A 14,842-nucleotide genomic window follows, 5' to 3' on the forward strand; every position below is an offset into this window, starting at 1 on the left:
GAATGAACTGGCCGCCCCCTGCTGCTCTCTCCAGGTCACTGCAGCTCTCTGATGTTTCTTTGTCTCTGATTCAGCCTGAAAAACAACCTCAGCTAGAAAATGACGTCTTCAACTGTTTGTTTTGTCCTAAAAATAGTCAGTTTACTTCGATGTGAAACTGAGAGAAAGCAGAAAATGACAATAGTCTAGTTTGAAAAATGATTCAAACGACGAATCGAATGACAAAATAGAGTCCGCTGATGATCATTTTGGCTCATTTATTAAATAACATTTGTGATAAACGTGATGATCATGTGTGTTCAATCTGGCACATATTATCAGTAAAAAACAAACACAAGAAACATTTTAGAGTCACTTTGTCTTTGAACACTTTGAGTCGATACCAACGCACAAAAAACTTTATGTAACTGTATATAACAGAGTCTTAAAGGTCCCATATTGTAGAAAGTTAGATTTTCAGGTCTTATACATCATAAAATAGGTTTAAGTGCTTTATAAATGCTGTTAAACTATCAAAACGCTCAATATACGCAGAAATACACACAGCCTGTATCCAGAAATTGTGCGTTTGAAACAAGCCTTTAGGATTTCTGTCCATTTGTGATGTCACAAATATACAATATTTAGACCATTACGCGGTTTTAAACATAAACATTCTAAATGTGTCCCCGTTTATTTCCTGTTGCAGTGTATGTTAATGACATCAGCTGGCAAGAAGTAATCATGGACCCAAGCGGTTGCCTAGCAACGCAATTCCGTTGAAATGCACTAAAACGGAGCGTTTCAGACAGAGGGTAAATACAGGTATATTCAGGCAGACAGTACGAGGAATATAACGTGTTTTTTTTAACATTACAGAATGTAAACATGTTCTAATAGAAACACAAAATACAAGTGTGAACCTGAAAATGAGCACAATATGAGACCTTTAAAAAATATTATATATATATGTGTTTTAAAGAGATAAATGAACATTTCAACACACATTAACAGGACAGTTTTCAGTTCACTGTGTCTTTAAGGAACCGACTGCAGCTGAAATCAAACCTGTGACGTTCATAGAACACTTCACACACAGCGTGAAAAAAAAACGGGTTTGATTTTCAGACAGAAGACGACTCTCAGAACTTTGATTTCAGAGCGTCCTTGAATGCACCGATGGTAACATGATGTTAAAGTGTCATTCCTGGACAAACAGCTTACGTTACTTGAAGGTCTTTCATCTCGTTTCTCCAGTTTCTGGTTCTCCCCGAGATCTGGTCCTGGTCCTGGTTCTGGTCCCGGTCCTGGTCTCAGTCTTTTTCTTCCTCCTCCTGGACTTTTTGCTGCCGATGACTCGTCTCTCCACCCTCAGCACCTCCTCGAACAAGTACGCCGGCTTCACGTCCAGCAGGAAGCAGAAGAGCTGCAGCAGCCAGACGAACATCCGGGGCAGCCTCGCCTCCAACTCCGAGTAAACACTCGTGCACATCCTGTAGAGATGAAGAAGAAATCAAAAGAAGAAGAAGAAGAAGTCTCTACCGGGCCAGCTGCATAAAACTAGACCCAGTCTTTGTGTTAAATGTAACTCAGATGTGCTATAGACACTTAAATCTACCTGTTGCATAAAGCTTTCATATGAGTGACTAATGTAAGACCATAGAAATAAACTAAATAATGAATGTGAAAGACTGACTTAGATACCCCGTCGTGCAATGCATGTGAAATAAGACACGTAACAGAAGACAAAAAATCAGAAAAGGAAAACTGCATAAATCCAACAGTCATTCGAACATTAAATATGTTCAGAAACAATTCAAGAATATGGTACTAGAATCCAGAAAAGTAATGGATAAACAGGTGAAATCGTTAGCTAACTGACCTTCTACCAGATTGTATGCAGCAGACAGGCATAATTAGACTAGTCTAACTTGACAATCTAAGACTGTCTAAGGCCAAGACTAGTCCTAATCTAAGTTTCATGCGACTGGAGGGTCCGAAGCACAGGGGTCAAAGGTCGAGTGGTCATTATTTAATCGTACCGGCTGTCTCTGAATGCTGGCTGCCAGTATGTAGAGTTGGAGGGAGTCAGGACGTCGTCCCTCAGGGTCATAACTCCATCCAGCGTCTTCTGGTGCAGACTGGGTCCGTCCGCTCCGTCCTCGTCCCCCCAACAGAACTGGAAGCTGGACGAATCGACGCGCTCGACATTCGCCGGACGAGAAGACAGCTTCTCAAAACAGATCTGCACCTGTTCTGCTGTTCCTGCACGGACACAAACACACAAGAGCTGCTTTAGTTTCTGCACAAAATAATACCAACCCTTTTCATGATGCACTATCAGTATTCATCTGCAGATATTTGCACCAGATAAAAACTGCTGTTAGACGGCACAGTTGTCTCAGTCTTGTCTGAGCGTCAGACTTTGAAAACCGCTGAGCTACAAACTCAGATTCTTACTTTTCTTTTTCATCACGGTCCATTTCTGCTTTCTCTCTTGGTAAATAGGTTTCTTAGCTGTCCACTGTTTCCTGTGGACGAGACGGAGAGAAACAATAAATACCTACTGATACATTAGTGATGAAAGAATGAGTTTATTGCCTGACAATTCGTTTAATTTAACAGTTGTTCATGACTCACCTGGCGACGTCGTGGTCTCTCCTCCGCTGAGCTTTGATCAGAGCGGCCTGCAGGAGTCTGAACCACCTCCTCAGGTTGAACATGTTTCCTGTCACACACATAGACTGGATATAACAAGACGTAGTCACCGTGACGTCACCCATCGGTTTGTGGAGTGACCTTTTTGAATCCTCGAGTTCTGCAATTTGGCCATCGCCATCTAGGTTTTTGGCCGTCGCCATCTAGGTTTACATGCTCATGGGGGATCTCTTGTTGGGTCTCTAAATTAAAGAGTACGGTCTAGACCTGTAGAACATGAAAAAGCGTATCAAGATAACTTCTGTTATGATTTGACACTATATCAAAATAAATTTAATTGAAGTCTCCATCATGGTTTTTGGTCGTCACCAGGTTGTTTTATATGGAACTAGATGTGACACGAGAGGGTGGAGCTAAGTACAACCGAACTCTGAATGAGACGCTTTCAGGCAACCAAAAGATTCCAATTAACTTTGATGAACTGAAAACACACTGTGAATAAAAGTATGTTGCTTTTTGGCAGCGTAATATTCACCTTCTGTATGAAAGTACTCATGACAAAAACAATGGTATGAAATAAATATATTGACGTGCAATTTAATCACACACAGAAAATGCCCCCGGTGTGTAAAGGCCTTAAGACATAAAATAGTGCAACAGCTAAAATAAAGGAATATAGGTAAAGGATAATGTCCAGCGAGCCGGTCATTGTTATGAAATAAACCCCGACAGGGCGATGCGGCACCCCGACGCATACAGCTAGCCGCAACAATGACCCGCTAGCTGTATATTATCTTGTTTATAGTTATAAGAAAACAATAATTTGACACAAAAATTGTCCGCCAGAGTCGGACATGAGTTATAAAGAAAATAACAGACCGTAGAACGTCGTGATTGACCAATCAGAATCGAGTATCCAACAAAGCCGTGTAATAACAAAGGTTATGAAATATGTAAATGATCAGTTTGGAGGTGAAGAGCTCACCTTTGTCGTCCTGGTCGCCTGCTTCATTGGATAAATCCCTAAAAGACACAGAACCAAAGTGTCAAATGAAAAAAACTTTCTTCTCTGTGATCAATCATGTTTCAAAAAGACATTTTATTTGACAAAGTTCATTAAATAATTGTAATACATTTTAATAAAATGCAGGAAACGCATCACAGCTGGTCTTGTTCCTGATTGGCTCTAAAACATCACTGAACTGCATTTTCATTTAATCTGCTGCTGTCGGCCTGAAATCAACCGATTAATAAACATATAGATTAAAAGGATCACTTCACCAGATGTTTGTTTTTAATAAAAGGATAAAAATGTGACCCTTTAATCATTTCAATCATTACCATTCGGTGTGGTCGTCCAGGCCAAAGACGAGCTTCATGGTGACGACGACGAGGGCGGCGGTCTGGACGTCGTAACGCGGCAGGACGGGATGAGCCAAGAGGTCGAACGTGTGGAGCGACTGATCCGCCATAACCGGCGCGCTCCATCAGCCTGCAGACCAACGGGTGGAGCTCGTCTGGGAGGGAAATAATTAACCAATCAAAACGTACCAGTTTAGTACAGTTTGAAAAGATTATTATCGTTCACACAGTATTATCAGTCGTACTATCAGTAGTATTAGTACTGCTGTTACCGGGCAGGTTGGCGTCCGTCAGGTAGCGCAGGCTGAGCAGCGCCGGGTGCAGCAGACTCTGCCGGCTGATTGGAGGAAAAGCAGGAAGCTGCAGGAACAGAAGAAGAGTCTGAGCCTCCTTATGCACCGCCCGGTGGGGAGGGACGCTCTGTGGAGGAAAACAAGTACACCAAACTTCAACTTTAGTACTTCAGTCTCTCTCCACTGACTTCATAGTGTTTTATTTGACAGGTTATTATGGAATGCAGTTTGTTTAAAGTGAAACACATGAAACTAAAACTCTGACTGGACAGACACAACTTTTATTTACACGATTGATCACAGTATTGATTCAGTATCAGGAGCTGATTGGTTTCTGACCTCGACTCTGAAGATGAGACCGTCTTTGCCGTCGAGCTTCATCTCGTCAGGAAGTTCCTCGTAAGCGTTGACGTACGGGACGTGACCTTCATTCACCAACCTGAAAACAAACACATCAACCGACTGTTTCAGATATCTAGGACAATAAATCAATCTGTTTAGGGTGAAGTATTCCTATAATGTTGTTAACGTTGTTTTTGAATATCCAGGTGTGTGTCTGGTTACCTGAGCAGGTCACTGAGCGTCAGCGGCTCGCGGCTCCAGACCAGAGCGAGGTGGATCAGAGCCAGAGTCTTCTTCATGCTCATCAGAGTGTGTCGACTCCTCCTCAGCCGGGCAGACAGGTAGCTGGCGGCGTCCACGGAGCCCGAACACTGCGACCAATCACTGGAACTCCCTGTGGAGTTAAAGGAGCGTTTCACCAACTGTGGGTTCTTTAATACGGTCACATGGATGCTACTGGACCAATCACACAGATTTATTAATGTATAACTCTACCTGCGTTGGAGGCGGCGCTGCTGGACGGGTTTGTGTCTCCGTCCGTCTCGCTGGCCGACATGACGGACAAATCAGCTGCACTGTCCGAGTCCGAGTTCGGACCTCGCTGAGGAGAGACAGACAGAGAGACTGCAGTTAATTTTAATAAATTATTACAAATAAAATAAAATAAGAAAAAAGTTAATAATGATAATAATAGTATTTCAAATGGAATTGAAAATTAAAAAAAAAATTAGCAAATGAAAAAAAACAAAATAGGAAAAAAGGTAATAATGATAATATATTCCAAATGGAATGGAAAATTAAGACAAAAAATTATAAAATAAAACAAAATTAAAAAAAATTTAATAATGGTAATAATAGTATTTTAAATGGAATGGAAAATTAAGAAAAAAATTATAAAATAAAATAAAACAAAATAGGAAAAAGGTAATAATGGTAATAATAATATTCTAAATGGTATGGAAAATGAAGACAAAAATTATAAAAAATAAAATAGGAAAAAATATAATAATAATAATAATAAAGAAATAGATATAAACAATACAAAATGATGAACATGTATGCATAAGTGTATGAACGGACCACGTTGAACCTTGCGGTCCTCGCTGGGTTGTGGGTGTACGCCTGTCGACTCTTCTGCAGGTAGATCCTCCACAGCTGACACAACACTTCATCCTGAAACAACAGCATTTAAATCAGAACGGGCTTCTCTCCCTGCAGGCTCAACGTAACAGGAATAAAACCAGCTGACCTTGAATCGTGGACTGACTCCCAGTTTGACCAGAGCGTTGGCCTGGTTCCTCAGGATGAACTGGAAACCCTCACAGATCACCCACTGACGCCCGCTCTCTAAAAACATCAACAAACACTGATGATAAATTAAAAACATCTACATTTATCAAATAGTATTAATTCTGCTGCTTCGTTTCTCCATGTTTTCCACTTCACTTTAATGTTTCTGTATATTTTATATTGAACTGGCTAAATATAAAATATGCTTCTTTAAAATGTTGATGGGTGTTGTTATTATTTGAGCTGCAACTGGTGATTATTTATATATTGTCATATATTATATATTGTGTTTATATAAATGTCAAAAAATATTCCTATTATTCAAAAATATGTATTATTATTATTATGTTCTTTTTTATTTGTTTATTTATTCATATAAACTATAAAAATGTCAACAAATATTATTTTTATTCAAAATTAATATTATAATTATATGTTCTATTTTTTATTTATTTAGTCATATAAACTATAAAATGTCAAACATATTCTTATTTTTCAAAAACATTTATTATTAATTTGATCAATATGCTTTTTTTATTTATTTATTCATATAAACTATAAAATGTCAAAACATATTCTTATTATTCAAAAACATGTATTATTTTTATTATTATTATTATGTTCTCTTATTTATTTATTTATTTATTTATTTATTCATATAAGCTATAAAATGTCAAAAAAAGATTCTTATTATTTAAAAGCATTTATTATTATTATGTTCTCTTTTTTATTTATTTATTCATATAACGTTATTATTAAAAAATATTATCATAATTATTATTATTATGTTCTATTTTTGTAATTATCATTATTATGACTATGAAAACTGTAAAACACCAAACAGATGCTTTATTTAACTAAATGATGAGATGATGGACAGAAGGATAATTGATTAATTGTTTGAGTCATTTTAAAGCAAAAATACTGAAGAAAAAGCCTCAGATTTTATCTCTTTTATATCACATTAAACTGAATATTTTGGTGTTTTGAACCGTTGGTTGGACAAAACGACCAATCGAAAAAATAGTCTGAAAATCAATCGATAATGAAAAGAATCAATAGCTGCAGCTCTTCATCTTTTCATCTCTTCAGTTGAATAAATATTTTATTTTTCTGTCTGTCCTGACATATTTGTTCCTGACAGTTAGTACGTTAAGACAGAAGCACTGACCGGGCCTCTTGGTTCTGCTTCCTCTGCCGATGGTGGAGATCCTGTTGGAGCCGGGTGTGAAGGTGGAGTCCACCACCTCTCTGGTCCTCTGAGGACACATTCACACATTATAAACAACTTCATGTAAACTGGTTCAGAAACACGACGCTGCCACCTGCTGACCCACAGCGGTGCTGCAGCCGCAGGGAAACTAAAAAACACAGTTACACTTCTGATTTAAAGAGCAACATGCAGGTTTTAACTACATTTATACTTAACCTTTTCTAAATATGACCATTTGAAAAGTTGATGCACCAAGACCTCCCATTTCATGTCATGTTTTTTTATCTACTCTAAATCATTTTTTAGTTATGAATGTTTGAAGTTTTAATAGTGAGTGTATTTTAAGCTGTTTTTTTATTTTTATTTTTCACTAGATTAGGTTGAAATTTGTACATCTCAGAAACCCTAAAGATAATTTACAACATGTATTAATGTGAATAGTTTTTGCTGAATGTTTTACAGTAATTAAATTAATAAAAGTAAAAAATATTTTACCCAAACAAAGAATCTTTAATTAAAAAAAATAGTATCTCTACTAGTTTTCAACCACATTTTGATTCTGTGTAGTATTTGTCTGGGTGATGTGGCCAAAATCTTTGTCATTTCATATCTCGATAACGATATATATCACGATATAGAATGTTTTCTTCTCTGTATGTAATAACCACATGATAAAGTTTATTAACACACGACCACAGCTCCAGTTACACCGTGCACGTGTTACACCCCGTAGCTCATGACCCGTGTCCCAGCCTCTTTTAACACGCCTGTTGTTGTTGTTGTTGTTGTTATTGTTGTTTACCTCGATGACGTTGTGGCAGGATCTACAGTAGAAACGACCTTCGTCTGAAACTCCCCAATCCACCGCTGAACACACACCACAGGGCTCCCTGTACCCGGCCTGAACACACACACACACACACACACACACACACACACACACACAGAGTTAATCTACATGTACAGGAGTGTGTAGGTACAAAGATACATATACATACACAAAAGAGACTTTGACTTTATTTGGACTGAACTAAAATAGAAACTTTGTTGTGTTAAAATTGTGAATCATTATGAGAAAACTTTAGGAGACAAATGTCACGTGTTTCCTGTTTGATAGAAAGCTGTAAAACTACAACAGACCTGCAGAGAACAACAACTTATAAATATTCTGTTATATCAGTTCAGGAAGAGAGAACAAATATTTATATTATTATACTATTATTTCTGTGTAATAACCTTATAGTCGTATCTTAAACTACAAATGACAAAATGATAACTACTGCTCTCACAACAAAGCAACTTTAAATGTAATTTTTCAATACTAATAACACATCTAGACCAGACTTCATTCAGAAAAATGAAGATTTACTCTTTCCTTGCTTGTTGGAAATTACCAATAAGGTTTAAAATGTCTTGAAATATTTTTTCCAACTTTATAGTAAATTCGGCATTCAAACAGTTGACTATGGGACATTTTAACTCTATTTAAACAGAGTTTAGCTGAAGTCCACACACTACTTAGCTAGGTTACAATCTGCAATGTTTTTATCAAAATACGTTTTTGCTTGATGTAACATGAGCCGATGACTAAATTGACTTCGTAAATTCGTAAAAATGTCTATAATTGTGTTAAATGTTAGTTGTATTTCGTGTTATGTGCGAATTAACGCTAAAATGACATATTATTGAATGGAGTTTGGTGTGCAGCGACCAGCTCACACAACCTTCTCCCTCGTTATTAACTACCATCTTTATGAAAGTAACAGAAATGTGCAACATTAATTACCGTTTGCTCTTCATCCATTTTAACTCAAAATCAGCGGCTTTAGTTTGTAGTTTTATATGTAAACTGTAGTTTATCAACAGATCCACATGGAGGAGGTTTGTTTAGGTTTTCTTCTTCTTCTACTACAACTTCCGGTAGACTTCAGGTAGACTTCCGGTCCTCTGCTGCCACTCACAGTCCAGAACATGAACTACAACTCACACTTTACTCACTGCAGCCGAATATGATGTATTTTACTGTAACTTGACATATTTAATTATACATTTAAAAAAAAAGTTTATTTATATGAATAGTATATTATTGCACGTTATTTATTTTATTTTATTTTATTTTATTTTATTTTATTATTATTGGGCACCATCATTTTCAGTACATAAGACTATCGTCCTAATCTTTTGTTGAATCTCTATGCTAAGACTTTATTTAATTATAGTTAATTATTTATTATATATCTATCTAGTTAAATAAATAAATATATAAATAAGTAAATAAATAAATAAATAAAAGATGTCTTCACAGAAGCACAAACACATTTCCTGTCCTTTGCACATGACAAGAAGACAGGAAATGTGTCACCTCTGCAGTTTGACACAGTAATAGAAAAAATGCTGGAAAAAAAGACTCTGAAAAAAGTCTGCAAAATGTTGGGAAATAAAGTCTAAGCAATGTCTGAAAAAGGTAAAAAAAAAAAAAATCTGAGAAATAAAGTCTGAAAAATGTTGGAAAATAAAGTCTAAACAATGTCTGAAAAAGGTAAAAAAAAAAAAAAAAAATGTCTGAAAAATAAAGTTTGAAAAATGCTGGAAAAAAGACTGAAAAAAGTCTGAAAAAAAAGTTGGAAAAATGTTGGGAAAAAAAAGTTGGAAAAATGTTGGGAAAATAAAATCTAAACAATTTCTGAAAAAGGTAAAAAAAAAAAAAAAAAATCTGAAAAATGTTGGAAAATAAAGTCTAAACAATGTCTGAAAAAGGTAAAAAAAAAAAAAAAAAAAGAAGGTCTGAAAAATGTCTGCAAAAAAAGTTTGAAAAATGCTGGAAATAAAGTCTGAAAAATGTTGGAAAATAAAGTCTAAACAATGTCTGAAAAAGGTAAAAAAAAAAAAAAAAAATGTCTGAAAAATAAAGTTTGAAAAATGCTGGAAAAAAGACTGAAAAAAGTCTGCAAAAAAAGTTTGAAAAATGTTGGGAAAAAAAAGTTTGAAAAATGTTGGGAAAATAAAATCTAAACAATTTCTGAAAAAGGTAAAAAAAAAAAAAAAAAAAAGAAGGTCTGAAAAATGTCTGCAAAAAAAGTTTGAAAAATGTCTGCAAAAAAAGTTTGAAAAATGCTGGAAATAAAGTCTGAAAAATGTTGGAAAATAAAGTCTGAAAAAAGTCAGAAAAAGGTAAAAAAAAAAAAAGTCTGAAAAAAAGTTGGAAAAATGTTGAAAAAAGAAAAGTTGGAAAAATGTTGGAAAATAAAGTCTGAAAAATGTCTGAAAAAAAGTTGGAAAAAAAAAGTTGGAAAAATGTTGAAAAAAGAAAAGTTGGAAAAATGTTGGAAAATAAAGTCTGAAAAATGTCTGAAAAAAAGTTGGAAAAAAAAGTTTGAAAAATGTTGGAAAAAAAAAAGTTGGAAAAATGTTGAAAAAAAAAAAGTTTGAAAATAAAGTCTAAAAAAAGTCTGGAAAAGGTAAAAAAAAAAAGAAAGTCTGAAAAATATCTGAAAAAAGTTTGGAAAAAAAAGTTTGAAAAATGTTGAAAAAAAAAAAGTTTGAAAAATGTTGGAAAATAAAGTCTGAAAAAAAGTCTGAAAAAGGTAAAAAAAAAAACGTCTGAAAAAAAGTTGGAAAAATGTTGAAAAAAGAAAAGTTGGAAAAATGTTGGAAGATAAAGTCTGAAAAATGTCTGAAAAAAAAATTCTGAAAAATGTCTGAAAAAAAGTTGGGAAAAAAAAGTTTGAAAAATGTTGGAAAAAAAAAAGTTGGAAAAATGTTGAAAAAAAAAAAAGTTGGAAAAAATGTTGGAAAATAAAGTCTGAAAAATGTCTGAAAAAAAGTTGGAAAAAAAAAGTTGGAAAAATGTTGAAAAAAGAAAAATTGGAAAAATGTTGGAAAATAAAGTCTGAAAAATGTCTGAAAAAAAGTTGGGAAAAAAAAGTTTGAAAAATGTTGGAAAAAAAAAGTTTGAAAAATGTTGAAAAAAAAAGAGTTGGAAAATAAAGTCTAAAAAAAGTCTGAAAAAGGTAAAAAAAAAAAAAAAAGTCTGAAAAATATCTGAAAAAAAGTTTGAAAAAAAAAGTTGGAAAAATGTTGAAAAAAGAAAAATTGGAAAAATGTTGGAAAATAAAGTCTGAAAAAAAGTCTGAAAAAGGTAAAAAAAAAAACGTCTGAAAAAAAGTTGGAAAAATGTTGAAAAAAGAAAAGTTGGAAAAATGTTGGAAGATAAAGTCTGAAAAATGTCTGAAAAAAAATTCTGAAAAATGTCTGAAAAAAAGTTGGGAAAAAAAAGTTTGAAAAAATGTTGGAAAAAAAAAAGTTGGAAAAATGTTGAAAAAAAAAAAAGTTGGAAAAAATGTTGGAAAATAAAGTCTGAAAAATGTCTGAAAAAAAGTTGGAAAAAAAAAGTTGGAAAAATGTTGAAAAAAGAAAAATTGGAAAAATGTTGGAAAATAAAGTCTGAAAAAATGTCTGAAAAAAAGTTGGGAAAAAAAAGTTTGAAAAATGTTGGAAAAAAAAAGTTTGAAAAATGTTGAAAAAAAAAGAGTTGGAAAATAAAGTCTAAAAAAAGTCTGAAAAAGGTAAAAAAAAAAAAAAAGTCTGAAAAATATCTGAAAAAAAGTTTGAAAAAAAAAAGTTTGAAAAATGTTGAAAAAAAAAAAAGTTTGAAAAATGTTGGAAAATAAAGTCTAAACAATGTGTGAAAAAGGTAAAAAAAAAAAAAAAAAAAAGTCTGAAAAATATCTGAAAAAAGTTTGGAAAAAAAAGTTTGAAAAATGTTGAAAAAAAAAAAGTTTGAAAAATGTTGGAAAATAAAGTCTAAACAATGTCTGAAAAAGGTAAAAAAAAAAAAAAAAAAGTCTGAAAAATATCTGAAAAAAGTTTGGAAAAAAAAGTTTGAAAAATGTTGAAAAAAAAAAAAGTTTGAAAAATGTTGGAAAATAAAGTCTGAAAAAAAGTCTGAAAAAGGTAAAAAAAAAAAAAGTCTGAAAAAAAGTTGGAAAAATGTTGAAAAAAGAAAAGTTGGAAAAATGTTGGAAAATAAAGTCTGAAAAATGTCTGAAAAAAAATTCTGAAAAATGTCTGAAAAAAAGTTGGGAAAAAAAAGTTGGAAAAAAAAAAGTTGGAAAAATGTTGAAAAAAAAAAGTTGGAAAATAAAGTCTAAACAAAGGTAAAAAAAAAAAAAATCTGAAAAAAATCTGAAAAAAAGTTTGAAAAAAAAAGTTTGAAAAATGTTGAAAAAATAAAAAGTTTGAAAAATGTTGGAAAATAAAGTCTAAACAATGTCTGAAAAAGGTAAAAAAAAAAAAAAAAAAAAGTCTGAAAAATGTCTGAAAAATAAAGTTTGAAAAATGTCTGAAAAAGGTAAAAAAAAAAAGAAAAGTCTGAAAAATATCTGAAAAAAAGTTTGAAAAAAAAAGTTTGAAAAATGTTGGAAAATAAAGTCTAAACAATGTCTGAAAAAGGTAAAAAAAAAAAGTCTGAAAAAAAAGTTTGAAAAATGTTGGGAAAAAAAAGTCTGAAAAATCTTGGAAAATAAAGTCTGAAAAATGTCTGAAAAAAAATTGGAAAAAAAAAAGCTGAAAAAGGTAAAAAAAAAAAAAAAAAACTGAAAAATGTCTGAAAAAAGTTTGAAAAATGTTGGAAAATAAAGTTTGAAAAATGTTTGAAATATGTTGGAAAATAAAGTCTAAACAATGTCTGAAAAAGGTAAAAAAAAAAAGGTATGAAAAATGTCTGAAAAATAAAGCTTGAAAAATGCTGTAAAAAAAGACTGAAAAAGTTGGAAAAATGTTGGAAAATAAAGTCTGAACAACGTCTGAAAAAAGTTAAAAAAATAAAAGAAAAAAGTCTGAAAAATGTCTGAAAAATAAAGTTTGAAAAATGCTGGAAAAAAAGACTGAAAAATGTCTGAAAAAAAATCTGAAAGATTTTGGAAAATAAAGTCTAAACAATGTCTGAAAAAGGTAAAAAAAAAAAAAAAGTCTGAAAAATGTCTGAAAAATAAAGTTTGAAAAATGCTGGAAAATAGAGTCTAAACAATGTCTGAAAAAGGTAAAAAAAAAAAAAAAAAAATCTGAAAAAATGTCTGAAAAATGTTGGAAAAAACAAATAGTCTGAAAAATGCTGGAAAATAAAGTCTAAACAATGTCAGAAAAAGGTAAAAAAAAGTTCAGTATATATATATATATATATATATATATATAAGAAAAATTACTAGTGTAACAGTGACTTTGCAGAGCATCATGATTAATGTTGTAGGAGTATTTCCTTTTTCTATTACTGTGTTAAACTGCAGAGGTGACACATTTCCTGTCTTCGTGTCATGTGCAGAGGACAGGGAATGTGTTTGTGCTTCTGTGAAGTCACCTTTTATTTATTCATTTAATTACTTAGATAGATAAATAATAAATAATCAACTATAAAGCATAGAGATTCAACAAAACACCAGGATGATACTCTTATGTACTGTACTATGTAGTATAATTAATAATACTATTTCTAATGTATTTCAGTATGAGAGTATTACAAAATAATGTATCATAAGGTGTCAATGTAATATCATAATTTAGTTATTATATTATTGATTTTATATATTCTAATACTGTGTGTGTGTGTTCATGGTGTTTAATACTAAGTTAACAGTGATCAGTCTGCAGTTTTCTTTAACTTCCTGCAGTATTTTATGTTGTACTTTAATATTTGAAAGTACAGTTCACAGTCTGTCGTGATATTTGTTCCCTGCCAGTGTTTTATATTTTTTTTCTGGTTGAATATCTCTTGTATTAAAGCGGATTATGATGAGATCAGATGTTATAAATAGACCTCCAGATGTCTCTCTGTTATTACATAATGTGGACGACGTGTTTCACTTTTATCTCGTTTAATTCAACTTTATTTAGTAGATTTAACTCCTTTAACACACAACACTGTAAAGAACACGTCAAGTAACAGTTTTAAAATTTTGTTAATTTTTTTTATTCCAGCGTGTTTGACTCACCAGTGTGTCAAGTTCACCACAATAAGAGCACAATACGACGACGGATTTTCAAAATAAAGCTCTGTCTGGGAAATCTTATATTTTATATTAAAACTGCTGCATATAGGGAAATAATATTTACAGAAGCTACAATAGGACAGTTAACTGAATAAATAAAAATATGAAATATTCAATTATTTAAAACTCTTTATAGAGTTATTTTGTATTAATGTTTTGGGGTTGTGCTGGGTTGACTTGGATTAAGCATTTTTAATGATTCATGTCTGTTTAATTTTATTTAAAATTAATTTATTTTATGTATGATTTGTTTTGTGATTGGGGAGACTTGGAATCAATATTTTGTTTTTTAATTTATTTTATGAAATTATTTATTTTTCTATTTTTTATTGTATTGTTTTAGATTATATGTTTTTATTAAATTTTTTTGTTTGTATCCATTTTATTCAGTATATTTAAAACGTTTTTATTTAAATTATTCATGAATATTATTTTTATTCTTTTTATGATTTGTTTTAATTTATTTTCTAGGCTTTTTTTTTACTTTTAATTTATCAGTATTTGACCTCATTATTTTACCTTTTAATGTTTTTGTTTTGTGGTGAAGGAGACTTGGAATCAGTATTTTGTGTTTTTATTTATTTTATGAAATTCTTCAAATATATTTTTTATTTTAATATTAAATATACGTTTTTGTTTTATTAATTTTATTTAGTACATTT

At 32.0% G+C, this 14,842-nt stretch overlaps 1 protein-coding gene across 1 annotated transcript; it reads right to left on the reverse strand.

Annotated features, from left to right (window-relative positions):
- Positions 1-237: 237 nt before the first annotated feature.
- On the reverse strand, positions 238-9,098 carry taf1b (TATA box binding protein (Tbp)-associated factor, RNA polymerase I, B). Its single transcript, XM_037749914.1, is given in 16 exon segments — positions 238-1,472; positions 2,022-2,244; positions 2,440-2,510; positions 2,620-2,707; positions 3,623-3,660; positions 3,979-4,109; positions 4,111-4,154; positions 4,272-4,419; positions 4,632-4,731; positions 4,857-5,028; positions 5,130-5,235; positions 5,715-5,807; positions 5,884-5,981; positions 7,096-7,183; positions 7,940-8,038; positions 8,924-9,098. Coding segments are annotated over 16 exon segments (1,770 nt in total). The 5' UTR covers positions 8,942-9,098; the 3' UTR covers positions 238-1,219.
- Positions 9,099-14,842: the final 5,744 nt, after the last annotated feature.

Source organism: Sebastes umbrosus, chromosome 18 (genome assembly GCF_015220745.1).
Source record: "Sebastes umbrosus isolate fSebUmb1 chromosome 18, fSebUmb1.pri, whole genome shotgun sequence".
NCBI classification, from domain to species: domain Eukaryota; kingdom Metazoa; phylum Chordata; class Actinopteri; order Perciformes; family Sebastidae; genus Sebastes; species Sebastes umbrosus.